The 19711-nt window shown below is 29.4% G+C and overlaps 2 protein-coding genes across 9 annotated transcripts; both read left to right on the forward strand.

Moving 5' to 3' along the window:
- Positions 1–401: 401 nt before the first annotated feature.
- Positions 402–3413, forward strand: LOC107015478 (malate dehydrogenase, cytoplasmic-like). Of its 2 annotated transcripts, none has more exons than XM_015215773.2 (7): positions 402–539; positions 1688–1846; positions 1932–2107; positions 2176–2453; positions 2529–2664; positions 2783–2894; positions 3136–3413. In XM_015215773.2, exons 1-7 carry the CDS (start codon positions 497–499, stop codon positions 3228–3230), a joined length of 999 nt encoding a protein of 332 aa, XP_015071259.1. In that variant the 5' UTR covers positions 402–496; the 3' UTR covers positions 3231–3413. The 2 variants fall into 2 exon arrangements, with proteins under 2 accessions (XP_015071259.1, XP_015071250.1); XM_015215764.2 differs by lacking the exon at positions 402–539 and adding an exon at positions 777–966.
- A 1532-nt stretch (positions 3414–4945) lies between these two features.
- Positions 4946–9676, forward strand: LOC107011049. 7 transcript variants are annotated; one of them, XM_027915653.1, is made up of 7 exons: positions 4946–5077; positions 5372–5523; positions 5606–5698; positions 5776–6034; positions 8464–8608; positions 8698–8741; positions 9345–9676. In XM_027915653.1, exons 2-6 carry the CDS (start codon positions 5521–5523, stop codon positions 8714–8716), a joined length of 519 nt encoding a protein of 172 aa, XP_027771454.1. In that variant the 5' UTR covers positions 4946–5077; positions 5372–5520; the 3' UTR covers positions 8717–8741; positions 9345–9676. The 7 variants fall into 7 exon arrangements, with proteins under 7 accessions (XP_027771454.1, XP_027771455.1, XP_027771457.1 ...); XM_027915654.1 differs by having other exon boundaries at positions 5485–5523; positions 8698–8745; XM_027915656.1 differs by having other exon boundaries at positions 5485–5523; positions 8698–8745; positions 9394–9676.
- The last annotated feature ends 10035 nt before the right edge of the window (positions 9677–19711 follow it).

Consider the following 19711-nt stretch of genomic DNA (forward strand, 5'->3'; position numbering starts at 1 on the left):
ATAGGATATTTTTCTAACAATTAATTGCCACTTAATTAATATATGATTTATTTGTTCTAATTGTAACACTCTTGCTTTTTAAAAAATATACCTTGCATATTATATGTCCCAATTTTTTTATTTAGATAAAATGGTTATATATATATGGACCCAAATATTAGTTAAACTTTAATTTATTTTAGACAAATTAAACGGATATTTAACCAAATCAATGAAGTTCAAATGGTGATTTTTTATAAAATTTAGAAATTTTTGAATTTGATTTATTCTGCCATTATTAACTAGTACTAGTATAGTGCCAATTCCATGATGCATCAACTAACATGCAGCTTTTCATGTGACTACAAATTCTTTTCATGACTATTTATCTCCTTATTATTCTCCTTGAATTTCGATATTAGCATCCTAAAAAGTCCATATATATAACAATTTTAACATTCATCACAATATTCTAACTCACACTAAATCTACACTTTTTTATTTTATTTTTTTAACCATGGCAAAACAGCCCACTAGAGTTCTTGTCACTGGAGCTGCAGGTACAATTTTATTTTATTTTTTTTAAAAAAAATTAACCATTATAATGTTCTAATATTTTGGTATAATTGTATGAGGTTCTTTTCTTGACATGCATGAGTTACTATTCTATTTCATAGCTTGTGGATTTTGTCTTTGGTATTTGATTTGATTGGGTTGGGTGCCTTGTCTTCAAAGTCTTTTGTTGTTCTTAATTGTGTGAAATTTTCCTTTAAATTATGTATTGTGGTAGCATTTTAACAGTGTCTAATTTCAATTATTTGTGAATTTTCTTCTTAATTATTAAATTAATGGAATATTGGGGTTCAATTGAAAAGCCTATTGTTTTGTTGGGTTGTGCATATTTGTCATGGAAGATTGTTACGCATATATGGAGCTTCTTGAATATAGAAAAGGATCCCATTACAGTGCTTGTTACTGGTGCTGCAGGCATGTTAAATTTATATTGCATTTATTTTCTATTTTTGTGAAATTTTTATTTGATTTATTTTTGTCTTGACAACGATGTGATTCAATCTCAGTTTTTCTACTTGTTGTGATATCATGTTGAAGGTGTACTGTGTCAAAAATGAACTCAAACATAGATAATCCACCCAGAATATTAAGGGTTGACTCAAGATAATTTGAATTGGGTTCAATCTCAACTTCATTCGAGCCTAACCCATTTGAATATAATCCTTAATTGAGTTCAATTCAATTTCTAATTTCAAACTGTTTTAAAACTTTTTATTAAGATAATTTCTTATATTGAAGGTATAAATTATTATCTGTTTAATATCTTTTAGGATTTATCTATCAATTTGTTACTTTTTTAACAAAAATTATTGAATGAAAATTCAAACTGTAATTATAAAAGTTAAATATCAATATGTTAAATTATTGAGATTAATCGGATTAAATTGGGCGGATCAAGGCCCAACCCGATTTCTATTTCAACCCATTTTAATATTTCCAATTTCAACACAACCCGTCCATTTGACAGCTATAACTGTCAGTGTAATCATCTCACGTAAGAGTTTAAGATGTTAGAGGATCGAGATCAACTTAGATTCACTTCAAGAATGAATTGAATTGAAAATCATGTCAATTGTCTTACATCTGAAAACTAAAATTGTCAAACCATAATGTTGATTTAAACATCTTGTAACAGGTCAAATTGGATATGCTCTTGTTCCGATGATCGCGAGAGGAGCCATGTTAGGCCTTGATCAACCTGTTATCATACACATGCTTGATATTGAACCAGCTGCTGAGTCCTTAAAAGGAGTGAAAATGGAATTGATTGATGCAGCTTTTCCTCTTCTCAAAGGTAAAAATGCAGCAAGAGATAAAAAGCATTGTGCAACCACTTTTTTTTTACATTGTTAAATTTATTGAATATTATTCTTGCACAGATGTTGTTGCTACCACGGACGTTGTTGAAGCTTGTAAAGGCGTCAATGTTGCTGTTATGGTTGGTGGATTTCCACGAAAAGAAGGGATGGAAAGAAAGGACGTGATGACGAAAAATGTTTCAATTTACAAAGCACAAGCCTCTGCCTTAGAACAGCATGCTGCCCCTGATTGCAAGGTAAAACAGAATTTTTATTATTCAATTATCTCTGGAACATGTTTAATCGCGGTCTCGAATTGTTGCAGGTTTTGGTTGTTGCTAATCCAGCAAACACTAATGCACTTATTTTGAAAGAATTTGCCCCTTCATTTCCAGCGAAAAACATCACTTGCCTAACAAGGCTTGATCACAACAGAGCTTTAGGTCAGATTTCGGAGAAACTAAACGTTCACGTTGGTGATGTAAAGAATGTGGCAATATGGGGAAATCACTCATCAACTCAGTATCCAGATGTGAATCATGCAACTGTGGAAACAGCTGCTGGAGAAAAGCCTGTCAGAGAACTTGTTGCTAACGATCAATGGTAAATGCTATTGAGTCTTACATATTTCTAGAAAAGATCAAATCAGTACTAATAAGCTCCTGTAAAATATGCTAGGTTGAACACGGAATTCATCACCACAGTGCAACAACGAGGAGCCGCTATCATAAAAGCTCGAAAGCTATCAAGTGCATTATCTGCAGCTAGCTCAGCTTGTGATCATATACATGATTGGGTTCTCGGCACTCCAAAGGTTTAGTATCATCCATTTTTTAACACCTCCTGACGATATGACAACAATTTTATCAGTTATGCCAAGGCTCCCCTTCCGTTTTTCTATTTGTTCGTGATCGAGCTAATGTTTTGTTCAGGGGACATGGGTTTCAATGGGGGTCTATTCTGATGGATCTTATGGCATTCCAGCTGGTTTAATTTACTCTTTCCCTGTTACTTGTGAAAAAGGAGAATGGTCAATTGTGCAAGGTTAGTTTGTAGTCTTATTTATGATCAATTAGTTTCATCTTATAATTTATTTTTTTGTCAAATACTTCAAAAATTGGGACAGTAAAAGAGTAGATTAGAAATATACTTTACTTATATAATTTAGGATATTAATAACGTCTTTCTTAAGGAGTATTCTAAAAATTTTAAAAAACAAATAATATGAAACGAAGGAAGTATCTATTGTTTGTAGCTTACCTAAAAATCCTCGTTGTTGATGCAGGTCTAAAGATAGACGAGTTTTCAAGGGCCAAGATGGATGCAACCGCGAAGGAGTTGGCTGAGGAAAAATCCTTAGCGTATTCATGCCTAAACTGAAATCGTGATTAATTCTGATCATCAAGGGAAATAAACATTGGAAGATGAATGAAATAAATGAAATTTTAGTTTATTTTCACGTACTAATATGTTGAATCATCTTTTCACTTTTGACAAAATATGATTCTTTGTCTCTTAATTCTTTCACTTTCTACTCTTGTATAATCAAAGTATTTTATCTTATTTTTCGATGCGCAATCTGAAAAGTTACATACTTAATTACTTATGAATTTTGAGTCTCATAAATTCCTAAAATATCATGAAGAGATCAAAGTATCAAATATTATTTTCGTTAAAATTAAAATATGATGTTTCCTAAGCCATCAAATACATCAATGTAGAGTTATACAAAATCTCAAAATAGGGGAAAGAAACTCATGCAATGTTGGAGTATATAATTCTGTTACGGTAAACTAGTGTTGTTCAAATTTCAGATAAAAATAGGACCAACTAGATTAAATAAATTGATTTTATTTGAATTTGATTTTACATTTTCTTAAAAATGATAATATTTTATTCAAATTTAATTTTGCTAAAAAAAATAAAATCAAACTGACAAATTACATACATAATTTATTTTTTAATTATGTATACATAATATATTATTTTATGAACAATTTTAAATATCTTAGATATGTTCTAATAAAAAAATGAATGAATTATGAAAGCGAAAAAGTTTAAAACAAAATGTATTCCGAAACGCATGCATATTTTTTGTTCCTCCCACTTGGTTTTATGATTTTATTTTTGTGTATAATTAATAATTGAATCAAGATAAATAACAAAAGTCATATAATAACAATATTCTACATACGAAAGTAGCCCCTTTCCATTTTATGATTGGGTTAAACTTAAAATGAGTTTAAATTTAAAGTTCGAATTTTAAAATTGTATTTAGAGTGATAAAAATTAAATTTAACTCATTTAAGTTCGGGCGAATTATTAGTCTACTCATTCATCAGCTCAATTCATTTTAATTCATATTGAGTTGATATGTAACTTAAATTGGCCTATAAAAAATCTTATTTAAAATATTTTTAAGAACTTGTATTAAATATAAGCAGGTTCAACCCAAACAATTTTTTCTCAATCCACTCATTTTCCACCACTAGACTTAATAAGACCAGTATGCTTTTGATCCTTTCAGAGTTGGAGCTTATGTGATGTTTACTTTCATTGTAGCACTACCCAGAATAGTTAACCCTTGTTATTTGATCTATATGTTCTGCGTAAAATATGAAAAGTACATATCGTATTGATGTATATTTTTGTCATGTTAAAAAGTTTTACTGTGCTAATTTTTACTCATTTTGAGCTCGTATAAACATCAAATCAAATTGAATTTTTTGAATATATCATTACATCTTTAGTACGATTTTCGATATATATTTTTATATATTTTAATAACAAGATATATTCTATTATACTTTCTCCATTTTACATTATGTTAATTATTTGAGATATTTTCTTTTTTTAAAAAAAATAGATTAAGATATAAATTGAATGTAGTTTTTTATTTTTATTCTTGTCAATTCTTATTAAATTTATGATTAAAATAAATAAATATCAATTAATTACTAATTTCAATTCTAACTAATAAGTGATAAAATTAAAAAAATAAAAAATACTTTAAAAATTAACTTAATACGAAAGGACAGATTATATATATATATATATATATTAATTATTAATATTAAATAATAAACATTATAGGCAAACAAAATAAAAAATTAGGTCATCACTGTCCACTTTTCAGCAATCAGCAGTGCACCGTCGCACTTCCCTTCCCGCCGACTGCCGCGACCAGCAGCAGCGACCGCCTCGACCAGCAGCAGCGACCAGTCCAGGTATGGTACTTGATTATTTTTTGTTTTGTTGATTTCTATCTTCTTCTCCGTTTTCTTTTTTTTTCCTGTAGTGTATGAATTGTGAAACCGAACCGAATTAACATGAAATCGAAACGAATCAAACTGCAATAATTTGGCTCGATATTCGGTACAACAAATGCAAGAACCGAGAAAAGAAATCGAAACATAATCGAATTACCGAAACCATTCTTTAACGAAATGTTTCCTATAACATCACATTTATATGAGATTCTTTTTCTCTCACTATAATTTTTTTTGTGTGGATTTAATTAGGTCATTGGGAGATTTTAAAGTTATATTTATCTCCATTTTTCTATTATAATCAGAGACTGTAAGTTGTACACTTGATCAACCCCTTATACTATTATATTTTATTTTTGGACCAGAAGTTGGGATATTGCATCAGTATTTCTTTTAAAACCATGGTAATTTTTTCTTGCAATAATTTATCAGATGAATTAGTTTGTGGAAATTTGAGGACACTCATAATTTTTAGTGTTCTTGTAGAGAGATCAAATGGACGACTCGATGAAGCAATTACAAGAAAAGCTTATTGAGGTTGAAATCGAAGGTGAAAGTCTTCTATTAGCTCGGCAACAGGTACTTGATATGCCCTCTTTGTTAAAACCCCCTTTTTAGTTCGAATGTGTAAGAAAACTATGCATAATGTAATGCAGTTAGTTGAAAATGATAGAGTGAGGAATGGGAACAGGGAAGCATTAACTGCACTAAGGAGGAGGGCTAAGACGACAAAAAGTAGCATTCCTACTCCTTTTGAGTCAATAATGAGGAATGTTGAATCAAGACCGTTGATGAAGGAGATTTGTCCAACGTGTGGTAATCATGATTCAAAGGAGAAGACTTGGGTCATGTTCCCAGGAACTGATGTATTTGCCAATATTCCTTTCCATGCTGCTCATACCATTCTGGAGAAAGGTTTTTCTTTCTTACCCATACTTATATTGTGAATCTTTTTAACAAAGTATGCACCAGTAACATTCTCTATATGAACTTTATACAAAAATAGTTCCTCTGTATTATGTAATCGAATGAAATTATACATGAAAGCGTGAGGAAGTCAGGAAGAAGCTTCCATGTATGAAAAATGTGCTAGTTCAGAGCGAAGTTTTACCAGTAAAAAGGGAGTAGTTTATTAAAATAAAATTGCTTGGCTAATGAGTATAAGCTATTTTAGGTGACAGCCTTGAGAGTTGAGACCTTTTTTCTCTTATCAATTTAGTGGAGATAAAAGTGAATGCAAAGGGTTGCAAGTGAGGTTGCTCAACATGAGCCACTTCTAACAAAGAGGGTGGGAGTTTGAATCACCACGGGAGCAAAGCGGAAGGGGCCACTGTTGACTCTTGAGTGGGGTACTAGCCTTGACATAAATGCAACAGACAAGGTTATCTGGAGGTTTTGGAATTGGTTTTTGTCACATTCGAGAAGAAAAAGGAGCAACATTCTTTTGATGATAATGAACCAACCAAGAGAATTGAAATTCAAAAAGTAAAATAGAATCGAGATTAAGAAGACAGATTGGGAATCAAGGACTCCTAGAATGAGAAAATAGGCAACAAACAGTATTAAAGAGCTTTTCACCATCCATACAGTGAAACAAAGATATAAAGATGAGTAGTAGATTACTTACAAACTAATCACTCAATTTAAGAAGACCTTGGTAATCACCAGAGAGCATAGGGTTTTCCTTGCTTCACAAGTTCAATTATCATCTAAAAACTAAGGAACTAACCCCTCTAATGTGTTATTTATTGTCTAAACTGATAAGAATTGAGGCCCATAAAATAGATCTTAAAACAAAACAGGAATGCGAAACAAAAATAATCTGGGATCGACAACTAGGTAGGCAGGCTGTTGGCTAGGCCTTCAGGGCCAGGGCGTAGCCTTTGGCCCTCTGCTTCTCTCGGACCCCTCCCATCTTGCCTCTTGGATCTTCCTTAAGAGTGTCTAGCTTCGTGTTGGCTCTCTGAGAGTCTCTGAACTCATTTTTTATGGTCTAACAAATATACAAACCCCAGGTTAAGTGTTGTACTGTCCTTTATGCTTGCACACTTTATTTCAAGTAGGTTAATCCTTGTAAGCTTCATCTTTGACATCTCGAAATATATTCATCTTCTCAACATCAAATGCAAGTTATGGAGTACTTTCGCTTGTGATCTGGCGATTGCTTTTTGTGATGCTGTCCTCCACTGAGTTAGATCCCTTGGTACCGAGGCCGTTGCCAGGGGCTGAACATGTTCTTACAGAAGAGAGAGAAGTGTGGGGCCAATATGAACTTTTAAGCTGTGAAAATGATCATTTGGGGTCTTATTTGGGACTTATGGGCAGAGGTTAAGAGAAGAAATCAGGAGATGGAGGGTAGAAGAAGACCGATGTCTGAGAGAGAGACTTATTATTTTCTAGGAATTACCAATTCTATAGCATGATGATATATAGATTTTGTGATGTAAACTACTTTAAATCAGGTAGCAAGTTTACTGGGCCAAACTTGAGGTACCAAGCAAAGCATGATAACTTGAAACTGTGTAGTTGGATATCGCTTTTATACAAGTGATGGCGTGAATTTGCCTTTCTTGAGAGTAAATATTCTCATGTCCTTTTTATATAACACATAAGGGATCACTTGTTGTGCCAGTCTAAACATAAGGATTGTATATGCTTTGGTATGAAATGAATCTTTATTCTCTACAGGAAACGTTATCCTATTTGTTGGATTTCTTAATTGTTATCTATGATCTGGCTTCATATCGCCTTAACACCCTCATTCAATTCAAACTATGTAATATTCTTAGCTTGCAGCTGCTATGTTGCCTAACAATATTTTGTGCTTTTTTTCCTTTAGTGAGTAAATAATTTATTAGAAATTACATCCAGGGATGCAGCCTGTATTACTTCCGGTAAAACTTACCACTTCCTCACGACCCTCTCCCAGGCCCATATTTTTTTGCATTCATGGTCATGTGAAACTTAACAATTACAGTGTAGATTGCCAGCTTTTTAAATTTTCCCATGCTATTTCTTTTGATTGTATGTTTTTGTTATCAAGGCCAACCCATCATGACTTGCCACTTAAGGATGGTCTTATTGAGTGTAGGAAAGGATTTTATGCAAGTTGAAGCACTGGAATGACCATTAGCTTATCTCCACCCCCCCACCCCCCCACCCAAAACAAAAAAAAGTATGACCATCAACTTTAACTGGTGTCTCCCTTTAATTTTCTATATTTGATAATTCGTTTGATTTTTATTCTTGTTGAGAACTCTATTGTTTACCTTGGTTCTATACCCTGTTTTCAATTTCCATATTTGAAACATGATCTGGTTCAAATTGTTGGTTACTTGATGCAGATCAAACTCTACTCGATTACGAAGCTAATAAACTTCAGAGCATTGTAAAGGAGAAGTCTTTATGGATATCAGATAAAGGAGTTCTTGCTGATACGATTAGTCCAGGTGTCCTCAGATCTATGGTGACCTTAAGTGACAAACCAAAGTAAGTTTTGGTGGCTGCGTTACCCTTCTAATCAGTCTCTTCCTTAATGTTTTTTGCCTTGATGTATATACTTCTTTTTGACCAATCAGGACTGCACGGAATGAATGATCAACTTCAGTAATAATTGCATATGGTGGGTAAATCCTTGTACTCCCTACCTCTTACACGTGCGCATGCATACCTTAAACACCAGCATCTCTGTATCAAGGGAGTATCCATCCACTTGTAGCATTTGCATCTGTCAAGAAACAAGTTGTAGTCTGAAGGTGGTGAATTTATCTTCCTTTGTTGATTAATCAGCTACTCACAGCATATAGCATGAGAGACTCTTTAGGTGCTTTTAGTTTAATAATTTGAAACTGTAAAAATCAATATTATTGACGGCAGAGTTAGAAGAATTTTTGAGTGGAGGTTAGTCAATTTAGTTTATCTTCCTAAAGTAAATTTGACTTGTAAACCTGAAGGTGTATGCGCCCGTATGGCATGAGAGTTGTTTGTGAACAAGCTATCAGCAACATTTGAAAATCATATTTTTTCCTTCATACCATGTTGTGGAGGAGAATCTTTTATTTCAGATAACATATTAAGCTTCTTCGTTACTGTCAGAGTTTTGAATCAATATGTTTCTGTAAATAGTTTGGTCCTTTTTGCTCTCAGTGTGATGGCACATACTTGTTCTGATGATTATCTACTGTCCACACCGCTAACTAATCAGGACTGCTTACTGGTTTTACAGCCTGTGCTAACAGGAACGTAACTGCTGGATTGTTTCTTCATTTCGCCAGATTCCTTTTCGAAAAAGCTGAAGTTATTGCAGATTTGGGTGAAGATATCAATGTCAATGTGGTGTTCATAGTTGACAAGATTATTTGGTGATTCATGATCAAATTACCAGAAAAGATATAAATTATATTCTCTTAGTTCTGTTAATAACATTTGAATCAATCTTCACAGTAACTTAAATGTGTTTGCCACAGTTGATAGTAAAAATGGACCAGTGTGTACTGACTGATATTTGAAGGGACCTCCAATATTACATGCGTGGGGAAAAAAATACGAATTTCTGAACTGCTTCAGAAAGGGGAGAATTATATTTCTTTTTTAAAGAGGAAGTTCATTGGTATGACTTGGTCTCAGAGAAAATGGTCAACTTTGTCATAACATTGGAGGGGACCTCCATTGGAGATAAATTCATCTATAAATGCACCCAAAGAAGTAGTTTTAGAACAAATTCTTAAAAGAGCATTTAGCTAAGGGTCCGTTTAGATGGGCTTAATAAAAGCAGCTTTAAAAAAGTACTTTTGAAAGTGCTGAAACTTATTTTTAAAATAAGCAGTTATGTGTTTGGATAAAAGTGTTGAAGTTGCTATGCCAAACGTGAAAAGGGAAAAATGGAAGAAAGAGATGTTAGGGTTATGTGGGTAATTTGGAGATTGTATAAAAATATTAAGGGCAAAAATATAAAAATGTGGTCAACTTAAAACAGCTTATAAGCTAAAAAAAAAAAAGCATCCCTACCCCAGCTTTTAAGTTTTGGCTTAAAATAAGTTTTTTTTAACTTAAAATAAGTTATTTTGAGTATTGCCAAACAGATAAATAAGTTAAAAATCAGCTTTTAAGTCAGTTTGACCAGCTTTTAAGCTGAGCCAAACAGGCTCTAAGTGTTCAACTTATTCATTACTAGCATTCAGAGTATCAAAATGAGCTCTCAAGTATAGATAGTCGTCTATTCAGAATTTTATGAACCTGAGTTGGGTTCAAGATAATTCGAATAGGTTTCATGTCAACTTATTCAAACTTTAGTTTATTTTAAAAGAATCTTGAATTGAACTTGATTTAATCTCTAATTTCAATCTGATAGACTATTTATTTCAATTAGTGTAATATATGTTTCTATGTTGAAGGGATAAATTACTATCTAATTTTATATTCTAATTAGAATTATCGATCCATTTGACTTATTAAAATTAGTGGTTATAAAAGCTAAATAACAACATGTTTAAAATTATTGAGATTAAACAAGTCAATTTGATTTTTAGCCCATTTGAACTTAACTCGTTTCAACCCAATGTAAATCTAGGCGAATCATGATCCAGGTTGATTTTTGTTTCAACCTAATTTAATATCTATAATCTCAATCTTTTGCTCATTTGACAAACCTACTAGCACCTTTTGGCTTATATACACGTTCGATAAAACACTTACGTGCTTATGAACACAAGTCTTAGGTTGGCTACTATTAACAAGTTGTTTTTTAGTTTGATCAAGATAATTACTATAAAAATAAATTGAATATAGTAATGTTTTGGTCTGACAAAGGAAGGTGCAATAATAATGACACCATTGTTGATGTGATTCACATGGCTCTACAAATTTTATGAGACGACAAAATTAGATCATAGGACCACAAAACCATAAAAGTGAGCACACTTTTCATCTTCCAAAAGTGAATGATTGAAGTCGATTGTATTTGTGTGTTGTAATTTTCTTGGCAACTTCTCTAGTGATCAGTATTACTTTTTGTTTCATGGGCCATCACAGCAGCTAGCACCAACCTTTGTTGTCTCTACAAACACATTATATTATTCTTTCTTACAACCTTCTAAATCCTATGATTCAATTCATCTGAAAATCTTTGGAGGATTAGTTACGCTAACTTATTGTTTTAAACTCGAACTATGTATACATGCATAATAATAAAAATGTATACAATATTATTCAATTAGATATCTAGACTCTTTGTTTTGCGAGAATGAAATAGTAAAATGAAAAAGTGTTGTGTAATACAAGGATACTGACCAAAGTGGAAATAGATTAGCCATGTTTTATATGGTAGTTAATGTTGAGTTTGCGGATGGTAAGACTGATGTACGATCATATCAAATTAGATAAAATTAGAAATGATCATATTCACTAGAAGGTGCATGTAGTAATAAAATGTAAGAAGGTCGATTAGGTTGAAAAGGTTTGGACATATTTTCTGTGGGCCCATATATATAGTTGCTTTGGTCTGTAAGTGTGGAATTATGATAAGTGAAGGGGTTAAAAGAGTACGTGATACCCTTAAAATTACATCAGATGAACTTAAAAGACCTCCAAATGCTTGGTATTAATACAGACTTACTCAAAAAGATACCAAATAATTGAATAAGAAGATACATATAGGTGATAGCTATTAGTTGAGGATATGTTTTGGACTCAAATGAAACTTTTTTAAAAATATTATTATTTATTATCCTTTTAGTATATACATTTTCAATTTAGTATTTTTTCAATTTTTTTATTTAATATAATATGATATGAGTTTAAATTTTAAAAAAGTAAAAATTCATATAGCTGATTCTAACTTGCTTAAAACTGAGTCGTAGTTATTGTTATTTCTATTAGCTCATTTGAATTTATTAATGCTAAATCTTGATTTCGATTAAGTAGTGTTGGATTATTATTTTTTTTGAGTATTTGTTGAACTTGCATGTAGATACTTGGGTATTGGAGGGGTGGGGGGGAGGGGGGGCCTGGAAGACTTTGCATGTACTCCCAATAATTTGAAATGTAATTAGTGTTATTTTTTAGCCATCATTAAGAGTTGTGATCGATGATGACAAGACACTAAATTAAAGAAACAACGCGTTTGGTTTTTGCTGTGATGATTATGGAAAATTTGCAGCAACACTTTTTTAATTGCCAGTAAGTAGTTGGTGAGCCATTGCTTTTTTTTTTTATCATCTTATCATCCAATAATTTTTTAACATCCACGTAACTGATAAAGTTATTGTCACGTGATTAAAAGGTTACACATTCAAGTTATGAAAATCATCTCTTACAGAAATTCAAAATAAGCTATGATAGCGAAAGTTTTAGATCACTGGCGGACGACTCTTTTATAACATTCACAAAGAACAACCACAACTTTAAATTGAAAAAAAAAAAACATCATAATTAGATTTTAGATATTTGGAGTGACAGGTTTGTTGAAAAACATAATCAAATTCAAGCATGTGTTACAAAAAAATTAAAAAATGCTTTCCACAAATTTCTCAGTGTCAGTGAGATTTTGTATGTCTCTTTTGTTTGCACATCTAAGCAATGGAGGTCCATGGCACTTGGAGCTTAGGTAATTGAAAGCTACTTGAGAGCTGGCTAGGGGGCCATGTTCACTGGTCCGCTCCATTATAATCCAGTTATCAACACTTAAAATTATCGCTCTAAAATTAAAACACGTAAAGTTAAAATTTCATTAACTTAAAATTTATCGTAGTTATATTTATTTTCTTTTTTGTGTCTATGGTTGGAAATTGGAATAGATTCATGTATGTTCTTTTATATATTTTTGTTGGTTGGAATTGGTTCATTTATGTTACATCGTCTTCATGGTATAGAAGTTAAATAAGAGCAACAATATTATTCAAATAAAATGAATTAATTAATAATGTATGAAATACTAAAGGAGTTGGCGTTTGATGAAATTATTGTTCGTAAAGTATAAAGTATCTTCATAAATTAATGATGCTACATAAATGTAACAATAAAGTTCAAATCCTTATACTCTTCAAAAATATCATTTACACCTAATTATAATTTCTTAAAAGCGCCACGATTTATTATGCAAACAATGAGCCTACCACTTACTATTAATTAATATCATATTTTCCCTCTTTTCTAAGTTTCAATAATCAAATATACTTCCAAGATATATCACTCGTATGTTCGAAACTCTTTTTAATACAGATGACAAGGAGCGATTGAACAAAATTGATTATTTAAATTAAATCGTAATTTATTTTTAAAAAATTATCTCTAATTATGGGATGTCTTTTTGTTTTTAATCTTTTCAAAAGAAAATGTTACTGTTTCGTAATTAGAATAACTTAATTTTAAATTTTTTTCGTGCTTAAGAAATAATTCATAATTATATAAATATTTGACTTTTAAAAAGTAACTATATATCAAATCAAACATATAATATAAAGGCGTATTTTACGACTGACATATGTGAGATGAAATAAATGCGTGTCATAAAAAATTAAACTATTTGACAGAAGCAACCCAATAAAATTGATTGCTTAAGATCAAATTCACAAATTATTTAAATATTTTTTATCTTAATTTATGCGAATATATTAATTTTGGTCTTTTAAAAGTAAAGCATTACTATTGTGAGTTGTGACATTATCTGACTTCCGTAGACTTAATGAGTCAACGCTGTCGCAAGCCTCTTTTTCAAACTTAATAATGCAATAAATTAACTTTGATGCAACAATTATTTTCAATAATAATTATAACAAAAAAAGAAAATGAGGAAATTCTCTGCTTTAAAAATAAGTGAGTGAACTTATGATTGATTTTAATTAAAAAATAAATTGACTGCAAAAATATACTCACTGACTCTGACCAAAACGCCAAAAAAGCTAAAATAGCTGTTGGGTTATTCATCTTTTTCCTACTCAGAGCTCTACCTGACTTTTAGAGATATACTCTATTATTTTGTTTTTATCCATTTTAATAATTAAAATTTCACACATTTCATATTGATAAGATCTAATTACGTTATATATATATATATATAAAAAATAATACTAAGATCCATTAAACTCAATAGAATTCGAATGCAGCTCAAAACGTTTTAATCATCGTATTGTGATTTTCAAATACAATCTTCAACATCTCACAACGTTTCGAAACATCGCGTACTGATATATCTGAATAGGAATTTTTGTAATTTTTCTCAAATAGCAAAAAAAAATTTAAAAATATAATAGTATAAATTGTGTTTTTAATTAATTTTTTTCTTAATTTATTTATATAATTCAAACTTAACATGTAATTTATAAAAATAAACAAGAAATTCAAATCATATGATGTTAGATTAAAAAATATGAAGAATATACTATGATATTCTATGATCTTACCATCTTATACGTGCTACATAAGAATTAAATTTAAAAGTTACTAAAAAATGTAAATCAAACTAAAATAAATAAATAACACAAATAAATTTATAAGACAAAAATAGTTTTTACTTTTTATTCTATATTCTAAACATAGTTTAATTAATTTAGATTAATGCTAAAATCCACTATGGTTACTTTTATGTTACTTCAAAATGAGAACTTGTAAACTGAAGTGTTTAATTTTTATGCATCGAGAGATATTATCTTTGCATCATTCTGCAACATTAATAAAGTTGAATGCCTTATCAAAAAAATAATCTATAGAAATTATTTGCACAATCGTTATATATAATTTGAATCTTAAAATTAATTGGATATATTGAACCTTAATTAGGAATGTCATACTTTTTAAATTTAAAATAATTGATGACAAATTTGTGTATTGATTTTAATCAAATTATTTTATATTCATAGAAATATCTAGGGAATCCCAAATATCTATGATTAGCTATATTACAAATTATTTTTCTTCCAAAAAATTGTGTTCGATTAAATACTATATATATTGAAAATGAAAAGAATAAAATTTTATTTCGATAACAAATTTACTATTCATCATTTCGAACAAATCAGAATCAAGAAAAAAATAATCAAATTTATTGCCTTCTCTATCTTTCGACACACTTTATTTTTACTCCGACTTTAAGACTCTCCAATCCTACCACCCTTTACACATATCCTTCAACTCCACCTACCATTATAAATAATTAAATAAATAAATACTTTTAAAATAATATATTTTGCTATATATAAAGAATGAAAAAATCGCTTCTTTTCAATAAAAATTATTAATCATCGTAACAAATGTTAGAAAAATAATAAAAAATATATTTGAAGAAAGAAGATAATGTTGAGGTGTGTAATCGCTTTTCTATAAAGAGATAATACTCATATACATATTAGGGTTAATATAAATAATTCTCTTCAAAATACAACAAAGCTCTTAAATATATATGTAATTTTTTTTTAAATTACTTTTAGAGAATCTTTATATTTATATATTTAACAGATAATTTTTCATAAAAATTATATTCTTTTATGAAAAAGTTATTTTTTATAAAAATCAGATTATTTCTTAAATAAATAACTTTTCATAATAATCATATTATTTTACGAACGAATATATCTATCCAATGTAAAACCTCTGCGTGTTACAAAATATCCAACACCAAAGTCCAAAACACTCAAAAGTCTTGTGTGGAAAGATAAATGGTCATTAATTTCAGTAACTTACACCACCAATCTCTGAGCAAAGCAGGCTCACAACTGCCGCTACTTATTATTCTCACTTCTCTCTCCCAACTCTCTACTAAAAACACTACTTTATCCGTTCAGAAATATTTATCATATTACGTTTATTGAAAATTAATTTTACTAATTTTTCAAAGTAAATTAGATCATATTAATTTGATATTTTAAACAAAAAAATTAGATATTCTAAAACTATATGAAAAGTATTATAAATTATAATTTTTTCATATTAATATGATGAAAAAATACATCTTAAAATGTTAGTTAAAGTTTTTATAGTTTGACTCTTAAAATAGAAATCATGACAAACAATACCGGACGGAGGGAGTAACATATACTCCCTCCATTCACAAAGAATGATTTGATTTGACTTGGCATGGAGTTTAAGAGTATAAAAAAGACTTTTGTATCTTGTGATCCTAAACTAAAGTTAGGTTAAATATACAAAATTGTCTCTTGATCTTGTGGTCGTAAACATGACATGTGGAAAGCTGAGATTAAAATGTTACCAAAAAAAGAAAGAGCTCATTTTTTTTAAACAGACTAAGAAGGAAAGGAAATCATTCTTTTTGAAACGGAGGAAGTATATTTTTTTCTCAGTTTATATTATTCGATTTCTGTTGATTTGAAATATTCTTCTAAAAAAATATTTTAAAAATAAATAAATATATATATATATATATATATATATATTACAAAATTAATCCTCTTAATAATAATTATATTATACAATTATTTAATATTAAAAATACTAAAACTAACTTGATTTGTTAAAACAAAGAAGTAGAATGAATTATCTATTTTTGGTATAAATATCATCAATACCTCACACAATTGATATACTTTTATCATTAAAATGGAGCGAGTACTTCATACGTCTTAAATTATGTACATTGTATTCATCTTTCTTATGCTTTTATTCAAAAAAAATATATTAAGATATATCTTTTTTAAAACCATTATTAAGAATAAAATTTTAAAATTTATTTTTAAAATAATAAACAAATAATTTAATATAGCCATTTATAAAAATTACAATTCATAATTGAGACGTAAGAATAATTAAGATGAACATATTCAGACTTTTAAGTTTATCGGTGATTTTTATATAACCACTTGAATGTATGATACTTTACTTTTATATTTTTTAAGAACACTCAATTGACAGTAGCTTGCATTAATAATGTGACGGGTTCATTAATTTAGAGGGATTTAATTAGTAATGGGTGGGTAGTGGATTAATTTATAAATTACACTAGTAAGTTAAATTATAACAAATAGTTGAGCGCCACGTATTTTAAAAAATATTTAAATAGTTTAAATATAAAACCGTTAAATAAGTAGTCAATTTTGAACCAAAAGGTGGATGACAAGGGTATTTTGGACCCAATAGGTGGATGGGAAGGACATTTTGGAGCTAACAGGTGGATGAAGGGTAATCTTATACCATTTTTAATACTTTAAGGATATTTTAGGCCCTTTTCCGTTTATAAAAATTACAATTCATAATTTGAATGAACGGAGTATGAAAGAAGAGAGAAGGCAATTATTGTAGCGTAAGAAAAAGAAAGGTGACATTATTTGATAAAGAAAATAAATGCGTTTACCTTATTGAGTTTAACTCATTTGAGTTTGTAATTAATGACCAAGTGTTTTCAGCCCTTCTGAATGGCTCTCTGTATGTCCAACACTTCCAAATTAAATATCCTAAGGTCACACTCTTTTATCCCCTGCCCCACCACCATGCCCAGCAGATTATTTATTTAATAATTACTAAAATATATATATATAATTTTTACTATACCACAACAACAAATTTTTTTTATCAATAATTAAGATCGATTATATGAATTTAGTGATAATATTTTTTATTTAAGTTTAACTGATATTCTTATCATATTAATTAAAAATATGAGTCAATCAGATATTGGTATACTATGAGATAAACTGAGACGAGTAAAAAAAATTTTTTTTTAAGAATAATATTTAAGAACTCTAAAAAAAATCAACAATTCACTTAATATCTAATAAATATGACCGCGTCCTGCTCCTCCAAATTTGTGCAGGTTAATGATAAGAATATGACCACGTCCAGCTCATTCATGTTAATAATAAGTCTATTTATTGATTTGACCAATTTTAATTTTTTTTTAAATTCAAAGTTATCTAAAATTTGATTAATGTTGAATAAATAGATAGTACTTGGAAATCCTTAAATGATCTTGTCAAAATATTTCTTTCAATTTTTTTCTTCAATATTATATGCATTCATAATAACAATTTTACAAAATACTATCACTTTTTGATTACTAAACAAACAACGAACTTAGAATATAGTCGTAGTCACGCTATGACTCAAAATTTAGCTCTTATTTAGTAATAGATTTTGTAGTTGAAAGTTGTGTTCCACGTATATTTTGAGAGTCCGAAGTCTAAAGCGCAAAAAAAAGTTGAATTTTTTATCAAAAGTGTATATCAAAAATATTTTAAATTAAAATGGTAAAATTACTACATCAGCAGTGTTTTTGCATAATTTTTTTTAAAGGCAAATCGCTGCAGGGGCAGCGTTTTTGCATTTAATTTTTCATATTTTTTTTTTTGAATTGTCTGCCTTGGCAGCGTTTTCTCAAGAAGTGGTTTTTTTATTTTTACGTTTTTTAAAGGCAAATCGATGTAGGGCCAGCGTTTTTGCATTCAATTTTTTTTTTTACATTTTTTAAAAAATTGACTCATATATTCATGAACATTATTTCAATTAAAGTGTGTCATATTACAGTATGGGAGAGTCTAGCAATGCTTTCAAGCACTTGAATTTTTTTTTCATCGAAGTCATCTGATAGCTAAATAAAGTAATGTTTTTTTACTTATTAAAATTATTTTTTTATATGCAATATATTTATATTATTATTTTTGTAAGTATGACCAACTTAAAAAAAATTAAATGCAAACCCGCTGCTCCTACAACAATTTTTCTTTAAAAAAACGTAAAAAAAAATTCTTCAGAAAAACGCTGCCAAGGCAGCGAATTCAGAAAAAAAAATTTAAAAAATAAAGCAAAAATGTTGCCCCTGCAGTGATTTGCCTTTAAAAAAATAAATATACAAAAATGCTACAGGAAGAGTGATTTTTAATTAACGGCGTCAAACTAAAACGCTACTGACCTAGCAATTTTATCGTTTTGATTTAAAATATTTTTAATATATCCTTTTGGATGGGGGTTGAAATTTTTCTAGTGAAACCGTCAATATTTTAACATATTAAAATAATTATCAAATTTTATGATCGAATAAAATTTATCAAATTTTATGATCGAATTATCTAAAGATAAAACTTTAGATATTAGCACAAAATACTAACCTAATATATTCATTCCAAATAGTTTTAAATCGAGTCATAAATCCATATGTTTTTTTAATTTTAATATTTTTAGAATGAATTAATTTATCCATTTGACACTTGTGCTTTGAATTGAATTAGATAGAGAAGCAATTGGGTAAACAGAGCCGCCTCACATCAGTGGCTACTTATTGTTCTATCTTTCCCTTAGCTAACAAACACAATCATATACTAACACTCTGTACACAGAGTAAACAATAATTGTAGCCTAAGGAGAAACAAAGATGCCACTATACATACACAATATCAATGTTCTCCGTTTTATATTACTTGTCTATCTTTTTTTTATAAAAAATATATTTTTACTATTTATTTTATCTTAGTTATTTCAAATTACTTATTAATTTATGAAATTAAGACAGAAAACAAATATAGGACGGAGAAAATAGTATTAATGGTCATGAAGGACTATATTTAGTTGTTGTATCTTTGAGTTGTAATGAATGGGGCTCTCTTTTCATCTCTCACTCCTCCAATTGTTTTGCCTACTTCAATTTACACACAA

Source organism: Solanum pennellii, chromosome 1 (assembly GCF_001406875.1).
Source record: "Solanum pennellii chromosome 1, SPENNV200".
NCBI classification, from domain to species: domain Eukaryota; kingdom Viridiplantae; phylum Streptophyta; class Magnoliopsida; order Solanales; family Solanaceae; genus Solanum; species Solanum pennellii.